At 40.3% G+C, this 25,712-nt stretch overlaps 1 protein-coding gene across 3 annotated transcripts in view; it reads left to right on the plus strand.

The window, feature by feature from the left end:
* Nucleotides 1-61: 61 nt before the first annotated feature.
* syn2b (synapsin IIb) overlaps nt 62-25,712 on the plus strand; it is a 58,237-nt gene continuing 32,586 nt past the window's right edge. Inside the window, exons 1-2 of one of the 3 annotated variants that reach the window (XM_086086109.1) lie at nt 62-201; nt 3,809-3,902. In XM_086086109.1, coding sequence (XP_085942235.1) covers nt 3,841-3,902 — 62 coding nt within the window. In that variant the 5' untranslated portion in view covers nt 62-201; nt 3,809-3,840. Of the gene's footprint in view, nt 202-3,808; nt 3,903-5,162; nt 5,969-25,712 lie in introns of those variants that run through there. The other 2 variants (XM_086086108.1, XM_086086106.1) reach the window with 2 other exon arrangements.

The following is a 25,712-nucleotide window of genomic DNA, read 5'->3' on the forward strand; positions in this document are numbered from 1 at the left end:
ATATTGATGCCCATTGGCGGAAGAGGATCATGGGAAATGTAGTGCAATTTCAAGAAACATCTCTGGACTCGAAAACTGCGGACATTATGCGCTATAGTGATATTGAATAACTTTAGTGTCGAACGTGTTACAAAAAAAGATGACGTGACATGTATACCATACGATTAAAGCTGTATTTTACTACACGAGAACGAAAACGAGGTAGGTTAATTATTTGGCCGACAGATGGCGGCTTTGAAAAGTATTTGTTGCTTGCTTATTTCAAATTGCTTGCTCCTCTATGAAAGCATTTTAGAATCTTATTTGCCAGGTACACCCATAAACACATGATGTAGCCTCTGAAGTGGTTAAAAATGGAGAAGAGCACTTACTATAGCGAGATATACAATTATACCAGGTTGAAAAATAGTAAGTTAAACCTATAGTCATTTAACATACCGTAGTATAGCTGTCTAGCTTTGGCCATGCTAACTATTTAGCGTGAATAGTAGGTGTGGTTTACACTTGTAGTGTGCATTTTTAGTATCATCTTAGGATCACCAACTTTTCCTATTTAAAACTGCCATGATGCATGTCCCATTTGTGCCATTTCCATTTCGAGAGCAAACAATTGGAAATGTGTGAACCGAACAATATCAATCCAGCCCTTATCATTCATCTAGAATCAATGCATATGAAAGTAGCAAGGCATTTATAAATACATCACAAATACTGATTAAATGCATCCTACTTTGTAGTAAAAATCTGTGACGTTGTCATTAGTGTTCCATTTCATGTTGAATGAATGATTATGTAATGCTAACAATTATGACAGTTCGGGTCGTGACTCGTGTCTGTAGTCCACCTGACTACCTGTACTTGTCAAGAATGAACTCCCAAAAGGCCAATCTTCACCAGTGAATGAATATTAATAAGGTCACTGAGCACTAATGACTAATGAGCTCCCTCACTGTGAGCAAGTGCCTTGGTAATCAACGATGAACCAGTGTCGCAGCAAAACACATTTTCCACTCGGCATGGTGTCACAGAAGTGTCAAATTAGTGCTGCTTAACCTGCGTGTTTATTTTTTGGAGTGTTTTTCCTCATTGTAGATTTAGCGGTGTTAGATTTCTAATTCACGACATCACAGTGTAATTGCCTGTAATCAAGTTTGTGGAAAATTGACAATTAATTATTTAATTGGTATTATTTTAAGGACATGCTTTTTGCACAGTACAGAAAATTCTAGGGAAATTGTGTTGTACCTCATTACATTATTATAGGTGAGAAGGAGGTGGTACCTTTTCGCACCAGGATAATCTGTAATTACCACAGTAGAAGCTGCCGTTGACACAAATATTGAAGGGCTAACAGCAGAGCCCATTTGAACTCTGTTGCTAACCAAAACAGCAGCACATACCAAGGCACTTGAACTCTCAAATGAAGAGCAAACTTGCCACATATTGTAAGTTCCTTGTGCAGTATTAAAAATGATCTTACATTATGCGTAAACGGCGTCTTTATAAGGTACTTGATAGCAAACAAAGACAAACAAAATAACGAACGAGACTGAAGTTAAAAACACATTTTTGTCAATGAAGTAAAATACAAACAAGAGTGTTAAAAAAAAAACAATATCTAACTGAAACAACGTGGTCTGTTTACAAAACAAAAAATGAATAATATCATGTCCTTTGTTTTCCTCTTAATACATTTTTCAAATAAGATTCTGGGGTTGATTTGAAATTTAATTTTGTTCAGCTCTGCCAGTTTTACAACAGCTGTACAGCCCTTCGGCACCTCAAGATCCAGCCGTGACATAACATGTTGACAGTCTAGCCTGATGGGTAAGAAGAAAAAAAAAGGGGGGGGGGGGTGACTTGCATGATGTGAGAAAGTGGTAGAAGTATTTTTTAAGTGCCTTGTAGTTTAAGTGGGTGGTGTGTGAAATACTTTGCAAGGGTACTAAACACCTCCTATCTTAAAATCCACTTAAAAAGTTTGCAACTTTGCACGAGAAGGCTGAGCTAGAATTCTGGGACAACGTATCTGCATCCATCCTCCGAAAGTGAAGCTTAATTCAGGCCAGGAAGCAGGCTTGAGAAGCCCAAGATGATGTCATGTTATGTGCACTTTAACAGCGCCTCTGCTGACCATCAAGAAGTGCAGTTCATTCAGCCTCAATTGCTTCAAGACAATCAACAATCATCAACTAATTGCTTATTATACCAATCCTTATCTGCAGCAATTCTTCTGAAACATTCTTATGAAATGTTCTTGATATCAGACACCCGCCTACATACTCATCGAATGGAGTCATGCACACAATAACTACAAGAATCCCTCCAGTTTTGTGCACCCGTTGCCATGGAGATTACCATTGCTGTCCGTGCCATCGTGATGGAACATCAAAAGCACCGCCATCATTAACGACGCGTGCGCACAGGATACACACACAGGATTGTGTGGATGCACAGATGCTGCACAACCCTCAAGGAAGATAGAAACATCCTCTTTAATCTTCACATCATCTTAATGTGTGGTTTTTGATCCATCTATATGTCTGACGGTGCATTTGCAGAGCAACACTAATGGCCTTGCATCTTTAGGTCTACAACATTACAGCAACATTAGCGCAATGCTAAAAACACATAAAACCTAAGAAGAATTCATATAAAAACGCTCCACATATATTCACATTTTTCCATCAATTTAAAATGGCCCTATAACGACTTTCTAAAAACGAAATTGGCCTTTACTCCTCAGAGGCATAAATTGAGCAATGCGCTAATTATTGTGGTGTTTTAAATGTCTTTTCCAGATAAAGTCTCTCGCCACACACCTCCTTCAACATCACTAACAAAACTAACTAAAATAGGCAGTAGGCTATGCATGCATGCATGCAAGCATGATCAAGTAAAATCTCTCATAAGGTCAACAAAATATCAAAAGCTAGACTAGAGCGATAATGGTTTTCAAGTCTTTTTTCCAATTTCCGGCTGACAATTTACCAGAGTAGGGTGCAACATCGGATCAGATAACAAATTTTTCTTTAGACTCGATGAAGCAGCATGCAGCTCATTATCCAAGGTTATTTTTGAAGAGGGCTCCATTCCAAGTAATTGTACAGTTTTTTTTTTGGTGCTCAGGAGGTAGCTCAGTGTTCAGTGTAAGTGAGACTACAGGTGTCAGAAAACCTTTCACACTGCATTCATTAAGTCAATTATTGGTGACTAATCAGTATAGAAAATCTTTGTCACGACAACTAAGCACTTGCTCCAGCTTTCTAGTGCACAAGGTCTAAATTTAGGTCATGTTTTGCTTTTACGGCCAACTGTCGATTTGCTTGCTTGATTTCATTATTATATAACCCTTGTTTGGAAATGTTCTATGTGTGCCATGAAACATGTAGGCCAGGAGGAGCTTAAATTATGTCGTTTCATTTCGCACGGCAAGCTCGGTGACTCACTGCAGTGCCCTCACACGTCACCGAACAGCAACCGGGGGGCGCTCTCCCTGCTCGGTTTGAGTGCAAACCTGTGCATGCATGTTTTGCTGAGGAGTGTGTTTGAAATACAACTGCAGCATTGTCTGACAGCTTTTGGATTTTTTTTGCATTCTCCCTTTTTTGTCAGATGACATATTATTATACAAACTGTCAACCCATGTGAACTAACTGGGGCACCAGTCATCAATAGCCATGCCTGTCAAAAGGCATGAGAAGCTGATGTTGGTATTCCTTTGGGGTGGAAGTTTGTTATAAAACAACAACAACAACTGTGGTGTAGTCTAAAAGGTTGTCTTCTATTTGTCTTGCATTTTGAATAGGGTGATCCATCTCTTCTGACAGATGTGGTGAGATGAGGTGCATTCAGCCGACAGTGTGGAATTTTACCTTGGGAAACGATTTCACACCCTTTTGGTGAGTACCACTATGTAAAATGAAAAAAAAAGAATCAAATAACCAAAAGAGTGCATCAGTACACATCACATTACAAAGTTCAAACACAAACCAGGCAGTCTAGTGCGGTTTTGATGAGAAAGGCATCAGAGTGTATTACCCCCCCCCCCCCCCCCGTTTTTATCCATCTCAAGGGGCGACCATTTTGCAAAAAAATTGTGGCAAAATGGCCGTCCCTTGAGATGGATAAAAACAGGTGGATTTTGCTGCTTAACTGATATTCCGCAAATGAAAACTTAATCAGAATACCATGTGGGGCTGCATAGAACATATGCTTTAAAGCAAATTTTTGATTTGACTTACCCTAATGGTAGGGTGACCTTATTCCCATAAAAAAAAAAAAAAAAAAAAGAGGACACTTGCCCCAACCTTAAAATGGTGGTACCAGTCGTAGTTACACAGTGTACTTCACCTCCTATTTGTCACACAACGCCCAATACTTACTGCCTTGTTTTGTTTACATGTGATAGCAGCATGTGTTCTTTTCTTTTTATAGCTTTGGCCAAACCTCTGGAGGGTGATTAACAATAGAATAGCATTCATTCATAGCGTTTTGTAGATCTCATCTGAAGGTTTCTTCCATTACAATCTCTAAACTACACCAAATAATTTTCACCTTTTTCTGATATTTCTAAGCCTAAGATTGTACGGCTAGACCTTTTGCCTGCAGAATTTAGGAGTTGCACACCTCACATGTTCTGACGCTAATAAAATTAGGGGCATAGACAGATCGAGCGAGAGAGCAAGGCAAAGGGAGAGATAGAGGTGTTTGTTTTTGACTGAAAGAGACACCACAACAAATAACTGCTGCAAGGCAAAGATTTGGCATCCTTTTGATCACTCATATGTGCTGCGTGTGCTGCGTGTGCTGCAGTGACTCAGCAAGAGATGATACAAAACACACAATATCCTATGAAAAAACCCCGTAAGCTTTTCTGTCATTGGTGTTTTCACGCCTCTTCTGTTTCACTGCAAATAAGAAACAATCTGATATAGAACAGGAGGGATGGATGAAAAGATGGGTGGGGGGTGGGGGGGTTTGCATGTTTAAAAGATGGATGGCACGCGAAGGAGGAAACCCCTTCTACTGGTTGCACACGGCACACAGCACTACAAGGCTGCAGCACGACACACACACATACAGGAGTGGTGTATGATGTAGGAGGAGGAGGAGGGGCGAGCAGTGGAGTGAGTGCGAGGGGAGGGGGTGCGATAAGCCGAACGAGCAGCATCCCTTCATTCGCCTTGCAGGAAGTCAGGAGGCGGCAGCCATAGTTTGAGGGCGGAAGAGCAGCAGCATCTCACCCACAGGGGGCGACGCCACACTCCTCGCGCATACGCATCACGCACATGCATTGGTGAGAAGCCCAGCAGGAGGAACAACAGCGTGGAGAGCAGTCTCCTGAAGACTGGAGCAGGGCTGCGTCCATCGCCTCCATCCATTGCTCCATATGCTCTCTGCCATTCTTCACTCAACCTCGGATTCTCGCCTCTCCGCTTTGCCGTGACCCTCTCTGCCCACCCGTGTGTGTTCTCGTTCGACCACTACCGCCACTAACCCAAAGAAGAACCGGAATTCCCAACGCCACCATGAACTTCCTCCGACGCCGCCTCTCCGACAGCAGCTTCTTGTCCAACCTGCCCAATGGCTACATGTCAGACCTCCAGAGGCCGGACCCACCTGCGCCTCCTCTCCCGACCGCCTCGTCCCCATCACAGCAAGGGCCCGCCGCCTCCCAGGCACCTGCCCAGTCTCCCACCCAAGCCCCCGTCAGTTCCCCGGCTCTTCAGGAGCGCCGCCTGTCCCAGCAGGTTCAACAGCAGCCTCAGCAGGCCCAGTCCTCCGCCTCAGCCACTTCGTCTTCTGGCGGTTCCTCCGGGTTCTTCAGCTCCTTCAGCTCCATCACCAACGTAGTCAAGCAGACGGCGGCTTCTGCTGCCGGCTTTGTGGAGCAGTCAGCTCCCTCTCCCTCTCTTTCCAAGAAGTTTAAGATCCTCCTAGTCATTGATGAGCTGCAACATGAGTGGTAAGTGACCTGAACTCATTCACTCCCAGCCTTTTTCACTGAAGCAACCCCCTTCGCTCCCGGCCTTTTTACTGCATTTTGACAGATTTCGCCAGGCCCACAGAATATTGTGTTCTATTGCTATAAAAACATGGAACCTACCAAAAGAAAGATTAGAGTCTCTTCTTTCATCAGGAAAAAAAAGTATGTTTATGTTTCCATTTTGCAGCAATTAGCATTAGAATATTGCTAAATGTCTTCATTATTCAAAAATTTGTTTCAAACACTGGAGGAAAGAGTTTTCTGTAACATGGCCCTGGTGGATCTCTTATACTCTGCTGCCACCTGCTAGCAGTTTGTTGTAATGACTACCATTGCTTCAAGCGTTCTCTTCAGTTCAGAGGCTGCATCAAAGCCTTCTGTATGCTCCAGCATATAAAAAAACATACAACACGTATAAATAAATTTTGGGGACCATGGAAATATTTAAAATAGAACGTATTTATATGTTTTTGGGAGCAAATGAGTTAAGGATGGTAGGTAGGTGTTTGAGGTATGCTCTTCAAATCTGATGCAGCAATATGACAAACTGACCATTGGCAAAGCTAACTGCAGTCCTCAGTAATCAGCATCACTGTCATTTTAGTTGGTGCTCCATTTTGCAATCACCTGATCAGCTCCCAAAATAGAAAAAGCCTCGTAGATGAGCTTTTCTCAAGGAGTCACATGTATAGTGCTTTCACCAGTCTGTGTATGTGTGCATGTGTCAGAGAGCTGTGAGTAAGTATTTCATCCCTGGATAGCACACATTGGCTAACAGGTTATTATCCTTATGCTAACAGCCCATACATCACTCGATGTCATAGAAGGGGAATGTAGGCACTGAATAAAACATCACTCTCGACGGATGTATTGTGCAATAATGTTTCTAAGTCCCTGGTTGCTCTCTGGCACTTCAAAACACATGAAAGGTATGTGGATTACGAAGTGCGCCTTGTTGGATATTGATTGTGTGATGTGTTTGAGATTGTGTTATTGTTGAAAGTCTCAAGGCAAGTGTTTTGATGGATGTCGCAGGTATCTTGTGTTGCTTAATATCGGTTGTAAGAGTCGATCAATTTTTAATACCACCCGCCTCGTTAGGCCCAGCTTACTTAGACAGAAAAGCAGAATACACCCGTGACTAGTCATCAATCAATCGCTGAGAACAGGAAACTCGCTGTAAGGATTCTCCATGCAATGTCAAAGAAGAGCACTTAGTAGAGCACAGACCACCACCATGACAGCACAATAAGACCAGATTGTGATAAATTTCTCCCTCCAAGCTGAGTGGCTAGTGGCCTCTTTTACGCAGAGATCCAGCAAAAATAGTCCCATTGCAACCGTAACAGAAGATCTGGCAATAAGCCGCCTTTGTAATTTACACCATTAAAGAGCGAAATGGCCTCAACTGTGTCAGCTTTTTATCCTGCAATCAGACAATTAAACAACATCAGCTTCAGTGTCTGGAGTAACATATAGAATACTTTGCGGGCTGCGACAGATGCTTTGAAAATAACGGGCAGGAGAAATGTAGAGTGGAGAGTGTTAAACTTCACACCCACCATTTCAGCATTCACAATTTACACAGGCATCATTGGATCTGTGTTACAGCTCTGGGTACTACAGCTGAAGGTAGAGGAGACTTGGTCCTTCCATTCTGCATCAGTGCTGTTTGTACAGAACATCGACACAGTTTAAAGGCCGATATATCGTAAATATGAAAGGCAAAGAAAAGAAGGCCTAGTTAAAAAAAAATACAAGCATTGCAGAAGGTCTGGCAATAAGACACCTTTACTTATTACTTACAATTTAGTGAAAGGTGGGATATACAGTAGCTGAAAGTGTGTCCAGTTTCAACACAGTTATACAGCACCCCACAGTCAGATAATTAGATGACACTAGTACTAATGTCTGATGTAGCATAAAATACATGACAGGCAGAGATAACTGCTTTTAACAAGGTGGGGAAATTCAATGTTGGATGTTAAACTTCACATCTGGTCCTGCCATAAAAAGATGCTTACAAACAGACGACATCCCACCTCTCACGACTCTTATATTGCCTCCAAATGCAAAGGTGATTTGGACAACATTCTAGGAGCGTAACCTTCTTAGTCACATTTTGGCTTTTGGCAGGGTTAACGAGTGTAAATACTCTCACAATCCATCCATCCATTTTCTGCACTAAGCTGGAGCCTATCCCATCTGACTTCAGGCAAAAGGTGGACAGCACCCTGGAGCATTCACCAATCCGTTGCACGGCATATATAGAGAAAGACAATCATTAACACTCCTAATGTCACTGAGTGAGTGCTGAACTCACACTTGCCAAAGTCAGGCGAATGTATCGCTACACCAACAGTGACCTACTTTCACAATTCAAGTGGTTTTGTTTTCATGAATGTAGAGACATTTTTTTATTTTCCATCACCACTATAGATCGGGAGGATCATTCTGAACACACCCCACAATCACAGGAAAATCACTTTGAATGATCTTTTAGACATCCGCAAATCAGGCCTTTGATCATTTTGCCTAAAGGGGGGAGAAATTAATTGTACTAGAGATTGAACCGACTATTAGACAATCACTCCACAGTGATGGTTATGGTTGAGGTTGATTCATCGCCAATCATGTGTTTTGGTAACAACATGGCACCTATAAAAAATTATATTATTTTCTGCAAACCTTTTTAGTAACAACATCTTGAAAAACATTTTTTTTAAAAACAAGTACTTAATGGAGCACCGATTTCTGCCAATGAAAACATGAAAAATGTGTAATGTAGTCATGTCTTAGATACAAATAATTGAGCTTTAAGAGTTATAATTTTCACTGTTACACTATACCTCCATTAGAAATGACTTCTTTTACAATCTCCAGTAATTTATGCGTTCGTGTGACTGCGTGTTTTATTCAAGGAGATTCCAATGCACAGTGCTGGCTTAAATGTGAATGTGAATGGCAGCTCTGCAGTATGTTAATCCTGTGTCTCTTGCTGCGAGTGTTTTGGTGGCATATGATTGGATGGCGGCCACCCATGATGTGGCGATGACCGAATCTGAGACGACGCCGTCATGCCGCAGCCTGCATCCATAAAAGCTTCACATTTGAATGCATGGCTGAACATAATGCAGTCCTCCTTTTATGTCATCTTTGGGGCCGCATATATTTCATTAGAATAATACACAAGGTTCTGATTTAGGTTGTAAATATAATTTACATTTTAATATAGGCTATTACAGTACAGTTGTGCATGTGGATGTTTTAAATCATTTGTGCTTGTTGAATGCAGTGGCTTGTTTCGAATCTGTGATCCTAAAAGGATGATGAGCAATTTTTATTGGAAATATACAATCTATTCAATTAGAAACGGGAATGTCAGAAAATTGCAATTTTGATTTAGAAGGCTCCACTTGATTATAAATAGAATCTCAATCTTATCATCGCTTCTGGCAAATGAGTCAGAGAGACATTCTAGTAATGTTATTAATTTCCCTCTCGGCAAAGAACACATGAGGCTTTCATGCTCTTAACTTCCAAAACAACAAATGTTGTTAGAAACTCCTCCAAGACTCTTTTATTATTATTATTGTTATAACATGATATTTAATCAAATAATGGGGCTAATTGATGATGATGCCATCACACAATTAATCACCGTTTATTTAGTCTACTTGCACCTCACATAGACATCTCTTTTTCTGTAAAGAAAAAAATGTTGCTGGGCAGCCACTTTTTGCTTAAAAACCCTTCCATTGTAACCACCCGCCCTTTAAAAAGCGAAATACAGAAGCAACCACAAAGGGCGGAACCAGAATGTTTCGAGGTAGAACTGATACAATGGAAAAGGAGCATAATGTGTCCTGCTTTATTTGGCTTTCCCCCCAAAGTCCAATATAGGAATAGGACTGGCTGAATGGCGGACCAACCTTAGAATATGAACATTTTGAGCACTCGATTGACAGTAATATATGTATATTTTTTCAGAAAACCAAGATGGTGTCTTAATTGGCCTTTAGACTATAAAGTCTGCTGATTTCAATGTCTAATTTCCTTGGTGATTTTGTCATGTTTGTGAAAGCATCGTTACAAGCTGTATATACTCCACCCTGCGTGAAGTACTGCATCCCAGCTCTTTTCCCCTTTTAACAGTCAAGCCTATTGCCATGAGTTGACACCTCCCATCTATAGTGCAGATTATGCACTCGCAAAAGGCACGTTTAGAGGAAAATCTGGGTTTAAGCACTCTGCAGGAATCTATTGGAAAATGGCAGCAGGGAGGGTTGCCAAACCGTACTTTGCTGTGCACTCAAACATTCATTTTGTCAATTTCTTGCCAGACTTTTATAGGTGTAATCAATGAAAAAGAAACTATTAATTTTAATTTAACATCAGTTATGTCTGGCACTAATCAATGACCTTATTTTAAATCCCTCCTGCCCTTCTCCTGGGTGCTATATTTAAACATTATAGGGTGACTTATTCACTTGGCAGACACCTTTTGCCCAAAGTGACTTACATTTAATCCCCTCAAAGTTTGAAAAGGTTAGTCTAGATATTAAACAGCCAGCAGCAGAATTTGGATTGTAACGACACTCTTCTGACATTCTTGACTTTAATTTCACCGCTTACGGGAAAAAAAAAGCTTTTAGCTATGGTGCGCAAAGTACTCTGGGCAATCTATCAAACCGGATAACGACAATAGGCATAGATTGCTTAGCATTTTACAGCCCTATTCGACAGACAAGCATTGGCATTCAATCTGTGTTGGAAGAGGAAATTGAGCCCGCAGTTAACAAACACCAATGGTCCCGATATTTCTCTCTAAATATCAGCAATTAGCTATGAGTCATTCACTCTGGGGGAAAAACATCGACTGTGCTATTGGACTAGCTTTTTGTGAACATGCTCCAAAAAGAGAGGAGGAAGTTGCAGGGATGAGCGTGTGTAGTAGCATAGACGTAGCGGTTACATAACACACTGCGAGCCCATTGGGTTGATGGGTGACAGAATAGACAGCATCCAGGGACGTTCAAGGTGATTCTGGCATAGAGGGGGATGATTAACAGAATATGGTGGATGTCTGGAAAACACCCTTTTTATATCATGTCACGCTCACCCTGCTTCTTCCTTTCCCCTTGCTGCCTCTCGTTGCCTTTCATCATGACAGTTGCGTTGTGTGCATCTCCAGAGAAGGAGACTGCTGCTGCTTATTGCTGCTGTGGGTTCAGGAAGTGATGACGTAATGCGATAAGACGTGGTGATTCAGCAGTTTCAGCCCAAAGGCCACATTTGTACTCTTCCCTTTGCTCTCCCAAATCAGGACTGCACATCCCCTTCTTACCCGTCTTTGTCTCTGTTGGATTTATGCTGTTTCTGCGTCAGCACCAGTGATTCCGTTTGTTGCCCGTTGTGCGCATTGGCGCCAAACAACTCGTTACCTAATTCTATTTGGAGGTTTCATGGCGGATGTCGCTCATTGGCCTGCAGGCAAAAGCTGAGTTTGAAATGTTTGTCTGCCAGCAAAGACTGTGATGTTCCAGGATTAAACAATTCACTGTTACTTAGTCACATGACTGCAACTTTCTTGATAAAATAGGAGGGTTTTATGGTTCCCAGTATTCAAAAGTGAGGTTTCAAATGGTCAGGTCATCCATTTTCTGTAACGCTTGTCTTAATTAGCCTATGTGACTGGAGCTTATCCCAGCTGACTTTGAGCCTGAGCAGGGCAATACCCCAGACATATTTCCAGCCAGTCACTAGTTAAATATCGACAAGCATCTTCAATTCGGATGCAGACTTTCGAAAAGTGGAGGGAAGTTGAAGTAAACCCACACCAGCACACAGATCATTTGCAATCCCCAGCCAGAGATGTTCTATTGCAGATTCAAACCCAGATCTCCTGATTGTGACCATGCTGCCTTAAATGGTTCCCGTAACCAGTCAGACAGAAGTCCAGTGGTTCACCAGACTAGACTCAAATGCGGAGTCTCCCTTTCAACCTCAAAGTCAACTGAGATCACGCTAAATTTGTTTTCAAAGTATGATATTAATGAGTTTGGGGGTGGGACTTAATACATTTTTCTTCCTCCCACTCCTTTTCAGGCTAGGTTCAGTTGAGTATTGTCTGGGGAAATTGATAAATTGTTGATTTTGATTGCTGCCTAAAATAAATGAACAATGAATGAATAAAAAAAAAAAAGAAGTAAGTGCACCATCTGGTGTGATGTATGACAAACAATAGACAGTGACAATTGCTTTGCCGCAAAATTGCCTCATCAGTCGTAACAGAAGATTAGGCACGAAGCTAGTTTAGCAGCAACGATTGCAATCATTTCTAAACTAAATGAGGTGCATTTTGAAACCAAAACATACTCAAGAACTGGCAAATTTGCATCATATTGCATCACTACAAGTAGAATTGGTGTTTAAAGTGTTTGGGCAGTAACAATTAAATACTCGCTTTGTGTCACATCACACTTTACCTCTACTTATTACCTAGATGGGCTAGATAATTTACAGGGTGATATTTGCATAAAGTGATGCAGCTTTCTGATAAGACTGTGCATTTAATAAATGGCTGCTGAACAACAGATTCAACCAGACTGCACTGCTAATTGCACGGCTTACATGATGTATGTTTTCCCTGTGCCACTATTTGTTCTGCGCAGGGCTGTGTGCTCGCTCCCAAGTGCCCGGGTCATTAGTGAATGCAATGGCAGCAGTTAAGTCAATACTTACTAACTAATCAGCATCAATTGAAGCTTTTATCCTCAAGGTCTTCTGCGGCTGGATTACCCATTATTTGTTTACCTTTAGCCTTTTAGCTAATTTTTACACGTGATTATTTATTTATTTATCAGTTTTGCTTTGTTTTTGTTTTTTTGCAATTGTGCCTTCAGGACAACCTTTATTGATCATCACCCACATGACTGCTGACGATCATCTGACTATCAAAACATTGAAAGACTCAAACATGGCACGCATGCAAAATTAATCCTGCCTTTGAGTGTGCATTTGTGACCCTTACATTTCCAGAACCTTTTGGTCAAAGTCATGATTTTACAGCTTTTGCCATTTGACTTTGGAGGTCACATCATGCAATTATAAGCATTACGTAATTATTGCAAAGTGAGTTGATCCAAAATGAGGGCAGATCAGTGGAAGCAGACACGCCAGATATTGCCGTTGTTTTTTAATCTAATATACAGTATGAGCCGTCTGACCTTTTGCCGATTGTTGAAAATTGGATGATAGACCTCTTCATTTTGCCTCTATTATATATAGCCTCTCAAAGAGATAGCGGCCGGCCCTGCATAGATGGATATGTTTGCCTCGCAAAAGCTGTTACTTTTTTTTATTTTAAGGGCAATTGAAATGACTCCGGCGGATCTCAGGTCTTCTGTCAAGTAAGATGGACCAGCGATTACGACATATTGAGGTATCTTTGCAGTGAATCACTGTAAAGGAGTGTTAAATCAACACATTGACCTTTTCTCCCATCCCTTCACAGTTTAAAACATGTGGGAAAGGGCAACCTTCGGCATAACAATACAAAGAAAGAGGCATCGTTTGGCTTTCTGTGCTAGCGCTCTGCAGATAAAACAGTTACCATGCGTGAGGCGTACAGATACCGAAAAAAGCCATAAAGCATACCGATCGGCCTCACAACCACTTGATGCTGCCATGGCAACAAGTAAACATTTTCTCCTAACTTGAAAATACTTTATAATGTTGTCAAGTTGTCTAACATTATTTGTTAAGGATTAAAAAATAAACAAGCAAATAAACAGAGCAATGAATTCATTCATTGTTATTGAATCGTGCATCTCAATAAACTAGAATACCTTGGATAACTTATTTTATAGGAGTTCAATTCAAAAGGTAAAACTCATATATTGAATAGATTCATTACACACAGAGTGACATATTTCACCATTTTATTTTTTTTATAATTTTCATTATTCTTGCTTACACCTAAAATTATCCCCTCCCCCCCAAAAAAAAGAAATAATACAAATTAATTTTAATTTAAAAAATCAGGTAAGAATTTTTCTTACAAAAAGTATTTAGTAATGTATCTACTATCTACTTATTTGAGTTTCACTTTTAAAGCCTAAATGGAAGTAATTCCAATTTATTAAGATACACCGACATGTAATTTATTAAAGGTAGCACAGTGTAAATAATTAGCATGTGTTCTTCACAGTTTGTGTGTTTAAATCTTGGCTCCGTCCCTAATGTGTGGAGTTTTTCCACTGACTGATGAATTGATGGACAGGCACGATACATTTTCATCATAATAGTCTCAATTCATATTTTATGCAGATGAGATCCATCCAGTGCAATGGACCGTGCTCCAGAAGCTTCAGTCAACGTCATATGTAATTGTGACTGTTTCATAAATCAGTGGCTGAAATGCCTTCAACTCACCCACACTGCTGGGGCAAATGAAAAATTCTGTCTCACCGTCGCAGTGACAATGACCCAAAACGACACACATGACTTTTCGCTGGGACACTGACATTCATGAGTATTTTGACAAAATTAACTATTGATTAAGAAGTGTATTGCTTGCATATAGTTTTTCATTGACTAAATACTGGTTGAGTAGTTTTGCATAATCCTTCTGACTGAGCACTTTTTCTGTAATCCCAGTAGCAAATGACCAAACTAGTGGTTGCATGGGTTTTTTTTTCCGTTCCGCTGACTATTGTTTGAGTAGTTTTGCATAATAATAATAAAGCATTGGTTGAATTATTGTTCTCCTATAATCCCACTAAACTGATTAACTATTGTTTGCTAACTCACTATTGGTTCAGTTATTTTGGAATATTCCCATTGATTTGACAAGATTTTGTTTGAGTAATTATACCAACCACCAAGGAGTTAGGACTCATTGAAGACCCTTTTTCTTGAGACTTGTGAATGTCGCTCAAAACCATTTGAAAAATATAGCACAGGCTTTGAGTACATGCTCAGCATCAACTAAAAACATTTTCAAACTTTTTATGAACATGTATTACAAATCTAACAGCATCACAAACACACACATGGACACACTCTACTGTCCTAGTTGCTATGGAGACATACTCATTAGAGATTTCAGATTTTGGTGCTAAAGCATGTGCGGCACTGTTTATGCTTTGTCTTCGTAGAAGTCAAATTGACATTTATGTTCGAATGTACCTTTATTGTCCATGCTGGCAAAGCTATTAAGCTATTCTCCTGCTACACTTAAGTTCAGGTAATTTGATGATCTGCTCTGCAGTGCCGCAACGCAATTAGTAGACTGGGGCAAAAGAGATGCTCTCTTGTGCAGGCACACTGTATCTAATTAAGATTTATAATCTCAGTTGGTTCTGTCTTAGGGGCAGCACAATAAAAATACCAGGGAACCTCCAAAGTGCAAAACAATCCATTCTGTGATGCTGGTTTACTTCCATGTTTTTTTTTAAACACCTTTTTAATCAACAATTCATTCATTATCTATAGTGTTTTAATTTGGGTATGTGTATGTAAAATATGCATGTTTCTGAAACGTGGGAGTAAGCAAGAGTGCAGGATTCGAATGATAAACCTCAGAATTGAGAGTCAGATATGCTAACCGCTAGCACATCATGCTGGCCCCAAACTGAATCAATTTTTGAAACCTTTATACACTGCACAGTTGACGTCCTAACTAACATTCTTAATTGTCATGCAACTATAAAAAGAAGCTAGCTTCTGTATTAGGCAACTAACAGTGGAGTAAATCCTTTGATTTTTGCTGAACTGAGGTCTTTTGAGGTTCTCGTGTGACATTGTGCATAACGTTAGTTCAATGGCCAACATTTTGTGTGATTTTTTTGGTCTTTAATTTACAAATTGTACTACCTCGGAGTGTTTCAGTTTTAAGGCTCTACTGTGTAACAGTTACCATGACAACCAATGATTGCATCACTTTCTTCCATTGTTAAAAAGCATCAATGTCTTCCAAGAGTTTACTTTCATAATTGTCCCCCATGTGTTGGGTACAGCCTGCTAATAGCAAACAGGTTTGCTGCCTGAGGTCCTCCTAAATGAATTCTGTGGTTCTGGCTTTGGTCCCACAGCATAAACAAGATGAAATCTGACCATGTTTGAGCTGGAAGAAGCTTCCATGTATGCTCCTGGGCTTTTATTATACAGCGTTAAGGTACAGTCGATGTGAATCAGCAATCTTTGTTTTACTGGTTGTCGGCAGGGGAATAGGAGGAGAGTATAAGTAGAGGAGAAAAGAAAGTGGAGCGACATGAAGAGTCAGATGGGAAAGCTGTGATAATAGCGGAAAAGTCGTTAGAAGAGAAGGAACAGAATAAGCCGAGATGTTCAAATCTTATCTTAAGAATCTCATTTCTCGCTATCAAAAACACAATTTTCTCCTAAGGTCTCTCTTCAGTATAGCGAATGAGAGTTTGAACATCCATCAAATCAGATCTGAGCTGCTCACTATTCACTATTGGTTTGGCCCACTCAGTATCTGCCCCCTGGGCCATTGTTTTACAACACACAGTGGGATGCAGTGCAATTGCTGCATTTTAAACGCCCTTTTGACCTTAGATATGCTACATTAACAAACGGAAAAGGCCACATTTCCTTTGTAGAATAGTCAAGACACGGCAGTTAATATTGGACACAATAAGGTATGTTTTTAAATTCAAGTAAAGTGCATTTTAGTCAACAAATAGACCTACAAGGGGTCTTCGGTTTTCAACAGTCCTGAAATTTCAACGTTGTGAAAGGCACATGTTTTTTTTCATTTGTTTGTTTTATTTATGTATGCCAACCTGCTCTCTGCGCACCTAACCCCCTTGGTCCCTTCCACAAGTGGCGAACCTATGGGAAGGGGGTCCCAACATGCCGACGTTGTGACTGTCAAAACAAATCAAGAAAAAGAAGGAATTCCCGCATACTTTAAACAGTAATCGGCACAAAAACTGCATATATCCTAGACAGACAGATTTTTTTTTTTTGCGGATGCCAAACTACTGCATATACCATCCTAACTCTACTGTAGCTTATAATTTATGCTGCATCTCCCCCACAATTAGGATGGCACAAAGGAATCTTAAACAGAACTGTAGGGGTCTAGTACTTGACTTAACTAAATTGATCCTGAATATCGTGTGCCGTGCTTAAATAGGGTGAGGCTCAAACAGTCAGTGCTCATTAGTCAATCCTAAAACTACACGAAAAGCTTTGTAAAAATCACACCAAATCAACGAGGCCTTAATGGGGGTAGATGGTATTTCTTAGATGTTAATGTTTGAGTGCGTTTGGTTTTTGTTCAGTGAGTGAATTGCACATAAAAAGTAAAGATAAAGTATTGACTGTATCTATTTTGCTAGCCAGCTAGCTAGCTAAATATAAAAAGAATGACCCCTTGTCATCAGTTTTGACATTCTTGGGTTCTTTGAATGATATTATATAAAGCTATTAATTTTATACTGCTGTAATTAATATGCTGTAAGCATGTCGCTCTGTCAAGCCCCGCAATATAAACACACACAATATAAATCAGTATCTCATTCACTCACCAATCAATGATCTGTCATAAATAACTCAGAAAATCTGCTTTTCTCGTAATTACCTTTCTTAAAGTCTGGCTTTAGGAATCTGTTTGAAATATTGGTCAGCTGCTTCACCTGCACTCCTTGTCACCAACTGCCTTTTTTCCCGCTGTTTTTCAATTTGGCATCCATTGTACGCCGCACTCAGATTCATGCTGCAGGCCACATAAATCAAGTGTTAAGTAATTGAAGCCTTGCCGTGATGGCTGTCCTTAGGTTGATGATTTATTTGCATTACACTAAAGAGATTAAGCGCAGAGGAGAGAACAATTTGGGGTTGCTGTTTTCCTGCCTGTATGTTTCCGTATGTGCTGCTGCGGCACAATGCCAGTGTGGGCGGTTTCACACTGCCTGACTGCGTTGCATTTGTGCCGTCGTGATGTCCGTGTTTGCATTTCACCCACCCCGGGGGGGAGGTCACGTGACATATCTCTCAGTAAGCCCTTTTACACGTTAACAGCCCAAAAGAAGATGGTGAGCCTACACTTACCTTAACGGGTGCGCAGTCGTGACTAGAAAATCTGTCTCTTGAGCTTATCCTAAACACCCACATCCATAATCATGTACAGATTGCTGAGAGGCTGCAGTTTGCACACTATTAATGCTTACTGTAGTTGCAGAAATAATACAAAACATTTGAGGAAATGCCCCAGTTATTCACCGGGTTGTGGCAATATTCGTGCTCTAATAAACACTGGACAATACTTTATCTAGCCTTCTTAGGAGAAAATGTACAGAGATTATACAAGGTCTTCTGACTATTATGGTAGCTGTTGTGCCATTTATGCTAAGCATCAAGTCACCACATGATCACAAACATGCAATCGCTTACAGTTACTTGGAATCAGACCTTTCGGAAACAATGAGCTACATATTATGTGATCACAAGAAACAGCCTGTTTTTGCTGTTCATATTTGAGCTACTTTGCAAACCAAAACAAAAGCACCTACCAAAACATGTCAACAGATCCTCTGATTAATTAAAATGTAGAGCAGTAATAAAGAAGATCTTACCACGTGTGGAGATGTCTTTAACAGAGAATAGCATTTCAGTTGACTCTGATGTGTGTAGTTGCTCCACAGCGTTCGCTTGTTCTTCACTTGACTAACTGCCTCGGATTTTGCCATTTTGCTGCATTTCTCTGTGATAGTCCTTTTATTTTATTTCAATCTCATTGTCATGCAGCACAAGGCATGCTCAGTTACCACAGTTCTTATTGTTTTACATTGGACTGCTTTATATTTATGGCGCAGAAGTCTTTTCATGAACCAGAAAGGCATTTTTGGTGAGAAAATGTTGGCGTACGGTACAACTGTAATGGCAAACATTGTTATGAATTCAATCCTTTGCCATACAAATTTGTTAACTTGCTCTTAACAACATAGCATAAATGCACAATTAGAGGCTTTTAAAATCACAGATGCACATCATATTATCTTGTGGGCATTAAATATGATAGAAGACAAAAAAAACTAACACTTCAACGGCAAAATAGGATGTTGCAAAGGAAAGACTAAGCAGCGCACAATGAAAACGGTTCCATCTCTTGCCTGTGATGTCACAAGGTGTTTGCAGAATGGATGTCAAGGATAACAAGAAGTGAATGGGGGAGGGAGAAAAACTGCAAAGCCGAGCTGTTGTTTCCCCTATTGAGATATGGGGAGGAGAGGATGTCTGAGAAAGCAAATGTAAGCCAGACAAAATGTGGAGTGTGGAATGGAAGGGTTTGTGTTTGTGGTCATGTGACATAAGACAAGGGTTTTTACTGTATTGTAACCGAAAAGATCTGCGACACGTGTCTCAGTGGTCCGACCGAGCACCGTGGCACATGACGCCCCGGGGAGGCTGCTGCACTCAGCCATGTCACAGCTCAACACACACACGCACACACATGAATGACAGCATGTGAGTTGGTAAGTGAAGGAACAGTGGAATTGAAGGGAAGGTCAGCTCAGCATGACTGTTTTATCTTAACACCAAGGTATACTGTCACACAGACGTCAGCAGTTGCATCACTGATGAGTTTGATAGATAATAGACTGCACGTTCCCATAGAAAATAATGAATGTAAATGGAATTATCACAACCAAAAAAATACTTAACTAATTGTGGTCTGTTTGCATAAAGACCAAATGCAATTCAATTATTTGTGTAAAATGCAGTTCTTTCATTATTGTCACTGTGAACATGTTATACTGAGAAGCCAGGACGGGGGCCTGTGGGTCATTTAAAAATTCAATTTAAGGCTCTGTGGTTGTCATCATATTTTACCTCTAAGCCATTGGTAGTACTTTTCTATGATGTGTCCTGAAAAATATTAAATAAATAAAAACCCAAACACCATTGTTGTGTTGGGTTGACTGCCTGAATTGTAGGACGCTGGGCGACATAGTCAGAAAGGCAGATTTATTTTGTTTATTTATGATTTTTTGTGCTTTTTAATTTGCTGTTTTGTTTTCAATTTTTGTGTGTGTTTTTTTAAAGCTGCTGAACGCAGAAAATTTAATTTCACATTGCCACATGTGTCAATGCGCACATGATGTCCCATCCATTAGACAGAGATCAGGAAATTCAAACCTGAATCCAGTCTGAAAACTATTGGCCAGAGGCTTGCAGGAGTACCCATTGTGAAAAGCTATGGTGTTAATCTACTAATTAGAAGATGTTTCAGTCATAAATGGTCACATAAAAAGGCTATTGTAAAGCTATTTTTGGGTTAATTGTTACGTACAGCAGCTTTAAAGATGTCGTTGTGTTTAAGATTTTTGTTGTGTACACTTCAGGGCCCACCGTACAATCGAACACAAAACATGGCATCTTAAGGACATATGCTTTTCTCTCGTTCCACTACTGTCTCATCTCCATCTTCCTCTCACAATCTCCCTATTGGACTCTTTGGAAGTTGAAGTGAGCCAGTCAGGGGAAGCAGAGTCATCTGTTCGGCTAATTAGCAACTAGGAAAACAAGCTATAAAACACAGAATGGCCTGGTGGTGAAAGTACCCTGTTGTGTCGTTTAAAAAAAAAAAAGAAGAATGCCTTTCTTTAGATGAAAGCATCTGCTGTGCATTATTTATACAGAGTAAATAAAAAGGTAAATTTCCTTTCTATTTGGTATTCTTGTGTGTTACGAATCAGTGCAAGTCTGGGATTCTGGGGCATGATAATTCCTCGACGGCTTTACAAAGAGATTATTTTTTGTTTAACTCTAGACAGAATGATCTATCTCACCATCATGGCGTGGATGACATATCTGTAATTCTTCAGTACGTTCTGTCCGAGTACATACAGGACGCTTTGCTTTGCGACTTATGTAAATTGCGATTGCGGATTGAACTGAGCTCCCTCGTTCCAAAATTACAGGCATGTTGATGGAATTATACTGTATAAAATTCTGTGATTAGCAGCAACTACACTAAATCATGGCACTAACTATAGTCAGGTGTTTATTTGGTGCATTAAGGGTTTATAAATAGTCGTAACTTCTTATTTTGGAATGGAGTCAATGGACTCCAGTTTTGTGGTCCTTATTTACACCTGACAGTCAGGATACCAGTTTCAGCATTTTCAATGATTGATAGACATAAGACAAATAAATGTATTGTATAAAGACAGATTCAAGTCATGTCTGTCTTTAATTAAACTGTGAAAGACAAAAAAAAAAAAATGCATGGTCTATTTACTGGAGCAGAAGTCCAATTAGGCGTTGAAATAAACACCCCCAAGCTCTATTTACAATAACTACAGCACATATTTGGATTTTTTTTACTTTTTAATGATTATATCCTGAATCCTGCGCTTGAGCCTTGAAGTCTGGCAAAGCTTTTTCTCTTTATTGTTTATTGAAATATTGTTAATAATACAGTTAAAAAGCATGGATGCATTTATTTCTGTTGTGAGGAAGCGCCCCACAACAACAGAGGTTTACTCTCAATCTGTCATCCATGCCAAAGAGCCTTGTTCTTTGGTGTCTGAAGTGGGATGGGTACACGTAAGGCCATCTGCGATACGCCCTGCGGGGCCCAAGGAACAGGTAACTCACAGAGACTCCACCAAGATAACATACTAGGCTGATGATTAATATGGAGCTCCCTGACGTGCAGCTCCAGGTTTTAGCATCAGAAGTGGGATTGGTATGGATATCTGTGATATGCCCATGAGTCCAAGGACTCCTGAGATAAGTGACCACTTTCATATGAACTCTGCAGATGTGATAGGCACAAGGCTTATTGGAATAGGGCGACAGTGTAGCAGAGCTTGACTACCATGCCAAAGTGTCTGTCTCTTTGGTATCATGATGAGTGTACAGACTTTTTCCAACCCAATGTGACAAATGGTGTTAGAAGTGGAATTGGGATGCACATCTGCCAATGTTGTGATGCCTTTGAATCACAGCGAAAGTTGAGTTTTTTCCCCTCATAAAAACTAGCTATCGAACAGACTGCGTGGCGGTTCAGTCGGGTTCGACCACGTCACATGGTTTGCAGATGGCGTAACTGGCATAACTTGCTTCCGTTTCAGGCAGTAAACATAAACTTGCTGCTTTTACAAAAATTACATCACGGGCCTGTCGACAGCTGCCTCCGTTTATCCTGCTGAAGCGGCACACTGTCCCTGTATGATATATGAATCTTGCTACTTTTATAGATTGTGCTTTGGTGCGCCAGGAATGCCCCTGTGCCGCACATCAGCAAAATTATTTCAACCCAGGACTCATGTACAGCATAGTGCTGAAAACATAAAACGTTGTCATGTTGTTTTTATGGCATCTTGGTGGCACATAAGCGGTTAATAATCAAACACCCTTTGGACCTACAAGAGTTTAATTGAAGTTCATGGTTATCATGTTTGCAAATATTCCCTTCGGAGAAAGATTATCACACTTTTAATGGCTTTGTTCACTGTTGTGCTCACCAGCTAGTCGCAACTTTCATCTGTTTACTAATTGGGTCTGCACGCAGTCGTGTATAGACAGTTTAGTGGAGCTTTTTTTGTGGGGTGTAGTGCAATGCTGCCGTCGGGAATGCTGTGTCTAAAGGACCTCATTTTTAACCTTCATAAATGCTGCTTTGTGTATCTCTTGTGTGCTGACCTTGGAGTCAACAGTGCTCATTGTTTTTTTCAGTTTTTGTACTTTGCCATGTGCTAAAATGACCAGTCATCGAGTGCTGTTATTGTTTAGCAATAGAGTATCGCCTCAAATTTGTGTCTGGGGGCTTTTTTAAATTAAACTGCAGAGTACCAGGTGCTTTATGACAGCTAAAGCACTCATTAGAGTGAATTACTTTAGTTGTACAAATGCATTTTCACATTTATTCGTCATTTGATAATAGTCTCTCTATGTTTGTATTGTTTTTCAACATCAAATTAGATACTTTATAGCAGGGATGGACATGTGACCCATGATCAAACTCTGAATGGCCCCTTCATTCATAGAAACAAGTAAATATTTTTACATTTACTTTTGTGGGGAAAAATTATAAACATGTTTCCTGTACTACAGTGGATATGCACATACTTGCTGCTTCCGGTGAAACCCAAGTAAGACCAATATAAAAGACACATATTATTTTAAATAATTTTACGCATCTCAATCCTCAATCATTTATTGTGGAAAATTGTTGCCGCAAATGCTTTAAAAGCTAACATAACGTAAATCTCCCACTCTTGCCTCGTTACAAGCCGGCCACACTCGCACTGAAATATTAATTTACGACAGCAGTTTTGTTGTCCTTGTCTCTTTTGTACTCTTGGTCTTTAGCCCATTTTAACACTACTCAATTGCTTTTGGGTGATGGATTTATACACACATTCACAATGCAGCCCAATAGAGGAAGTGATGACACATTTAATTTGAGTAGGGGCCATTGTCTGAGGAAACACAATCTTTTAAGGGCAGCACGGTGATATTGACAATGTGATTAGCAGGTCTGCCTCACAGTTCTCAGGTCTGGCTCTCCCGTGTGGAGTTTGCATGTTCTCCCCGTGCTTCCATTGAGTTTGTCCTGGTACTCTCTCTGGTTTCCTTGCACATTATGCATGTAGTTTAGCTTAGTATGGGGAGGCTACGATGTGGGGGAAAACAAAACTAGAGTTTATGAAAGAGTCCTATTTCCATGGCGGTGATGTGATCTGAATGTGTGCATAACGCCCACAAGGTGCCATAGTCTATCTCTAACCTATGCTAGCTTGGTATAACATTAATAGGCACAAAACAAATGAAAAGTGAAAGTCCAGCGGCAACACCGCTTACCTTTTTTCCCCCCCATGTGACGACGTATTTGTATGTCGCTGCTCTTGAAACCGAGGACCACCGTATTGTTTGCATTTGTAGAATACTCCTCTATCCCTGGCTGCAGAATGAATTTCTGTTTGCCACAGCGAGTCACACGCTCACCTTAGATTCACCTTGTTGAAAGATGAATCATTGCACTCTTACTACTGCAATCAGAGACTGCGCTTTAGAGACATGTGCTCCCGGCCGCTCATGAGTTGTGCCTCTCATTTTCACTGTGACAGATTGTCCAAATGGTGAGAAATTCATCAAAAAGAAACTTTAAGCTGTTTAATGCCATTCCCAGTTGAAGTTTACTCTCAAACTAAACATTAAACAAAAATAATTAAGTCTGCTATCTTAATGCTAATGCTAATTAGCAACGCAAACTGCGCCCCCAGGTGGTCTAGGTCTGTTACATAATTTTTTTCAAGAAGGCTAAACAGATCAGGGGCATTCATTTGAATGGGAAAAGACAATTTGAGATACAATGGACGGGAACAGAACAAATTAAGCTCGTATCTCAAGGCACCACCTTGCAATAAATGTATCCGTGTACCTGTTTTAATGTGTATCCCCCTCTCAACGAATGACGAAAATAGTATACTGGAGAAGGTGTTAGGGAGCAGGTGGAGGGAAGGATATAGAGCGGAAAACAAGATGATAAGGTAAACGAGAGAGGGAGGAAAATGTGACGGTGGAAACAAAGCTGTCAAATTACAAGGATGGAATAAAAAAATGACGCGTCTCTTCTAATTACTCTCCTTGGACAACAACAACAACAACAACAACACACAGCTCGCTTGCAAATCTCTCGTTATCTGCTTGCGGGAAGAACAATCAAGACCGCTATTAGCTTGGAGATGTTCCCTATAGGCATGCTTTTATTTCTTCACTAAAGCACCATCAATGGAAACGTGTGCACCAGAGGGAATTTCCTGTTCAGTCTGCAATCATTTCAATGTATGTCCTGGATAAAGCTATGAGCTTGTCCGCATAGTGAGCAAACCTTTTTTCTGCTTCAATCTAGGCAATGTACAGAGATGAGTTTAATTCATTGAATGGAAATGCCAATTATTCCATTCCCCTTTTTTTCTCAGTATGATGAATAGCACTCTATACTATTGTTCTTCATTAGAACATACAGTAATGACATAATTGAAAATATTCCTCCTTCTGGTGTGTTCAAAAGCCTTTCACACATCTGGGAATTGAAAAAAAAAAGTGACATATACTTAAAAAAATGCTCTCACATTGCATCTAGCTAAACAGCTGCTGTTTATCCTCAATCGTGACACACCTCGTCTTTGGAATACTAGCACGGTTGCCGAAAATACACACAAAGGTGTTTGGAGTCTCACCGTGCCGCCGCTTAAATAATTCATGCGACGTCCTCACCCCAGGGGAGCTCGCTCAAGCCAACATGGCTGATTTGAGGCATGCTATACCGGTACGGGCAATCGGAGCCTCGTGTCTTTTCACTCAACTGCTCGTTGACATTAAAGGACACGCGTTGCAATCAAGAGTGACCCTGTGATGCTGCCGTGTGTTTTAACAGGCCACACATGACCGCAGGGAATCATTTTGACACACACATGCCGCTTTATAGACTAGCTTGATGAGCCCATTCAAACCATTATCGAGCACTTACCAAATACCAGGATAGAATTTAATTTTGTCTTGGGATAGATACTGAAGAGTATGATCATATATAATGATATGATGTGCTAACTCATATACCATTTTGCAATATGATAATATTTAGATATTAATAATATTAGCGCTTACGCAGTTGTTGATATTTTGTTAAAAAAACATGCTATCTAGTCGAGGGAAGCACAAAGTTAGATCAAAT

The sequence above is a fragment of the Leptonotus elevatus genome, chromosome 10 (assembly GCF_054856555.1).
Source record: "Leptonotus elevatus isolate MCC_2025b chromosome 10, RoL_Lele_1.0, whole genome shotgun sequence".
NCBI classification, from domain to species: domain Eukaryota; kingdom Metazoa; phylum Chordata; class Actinopteri; order Syngnathiformes; family Syngnathidae; genus Leptonotus; species Leptonotus elevatus.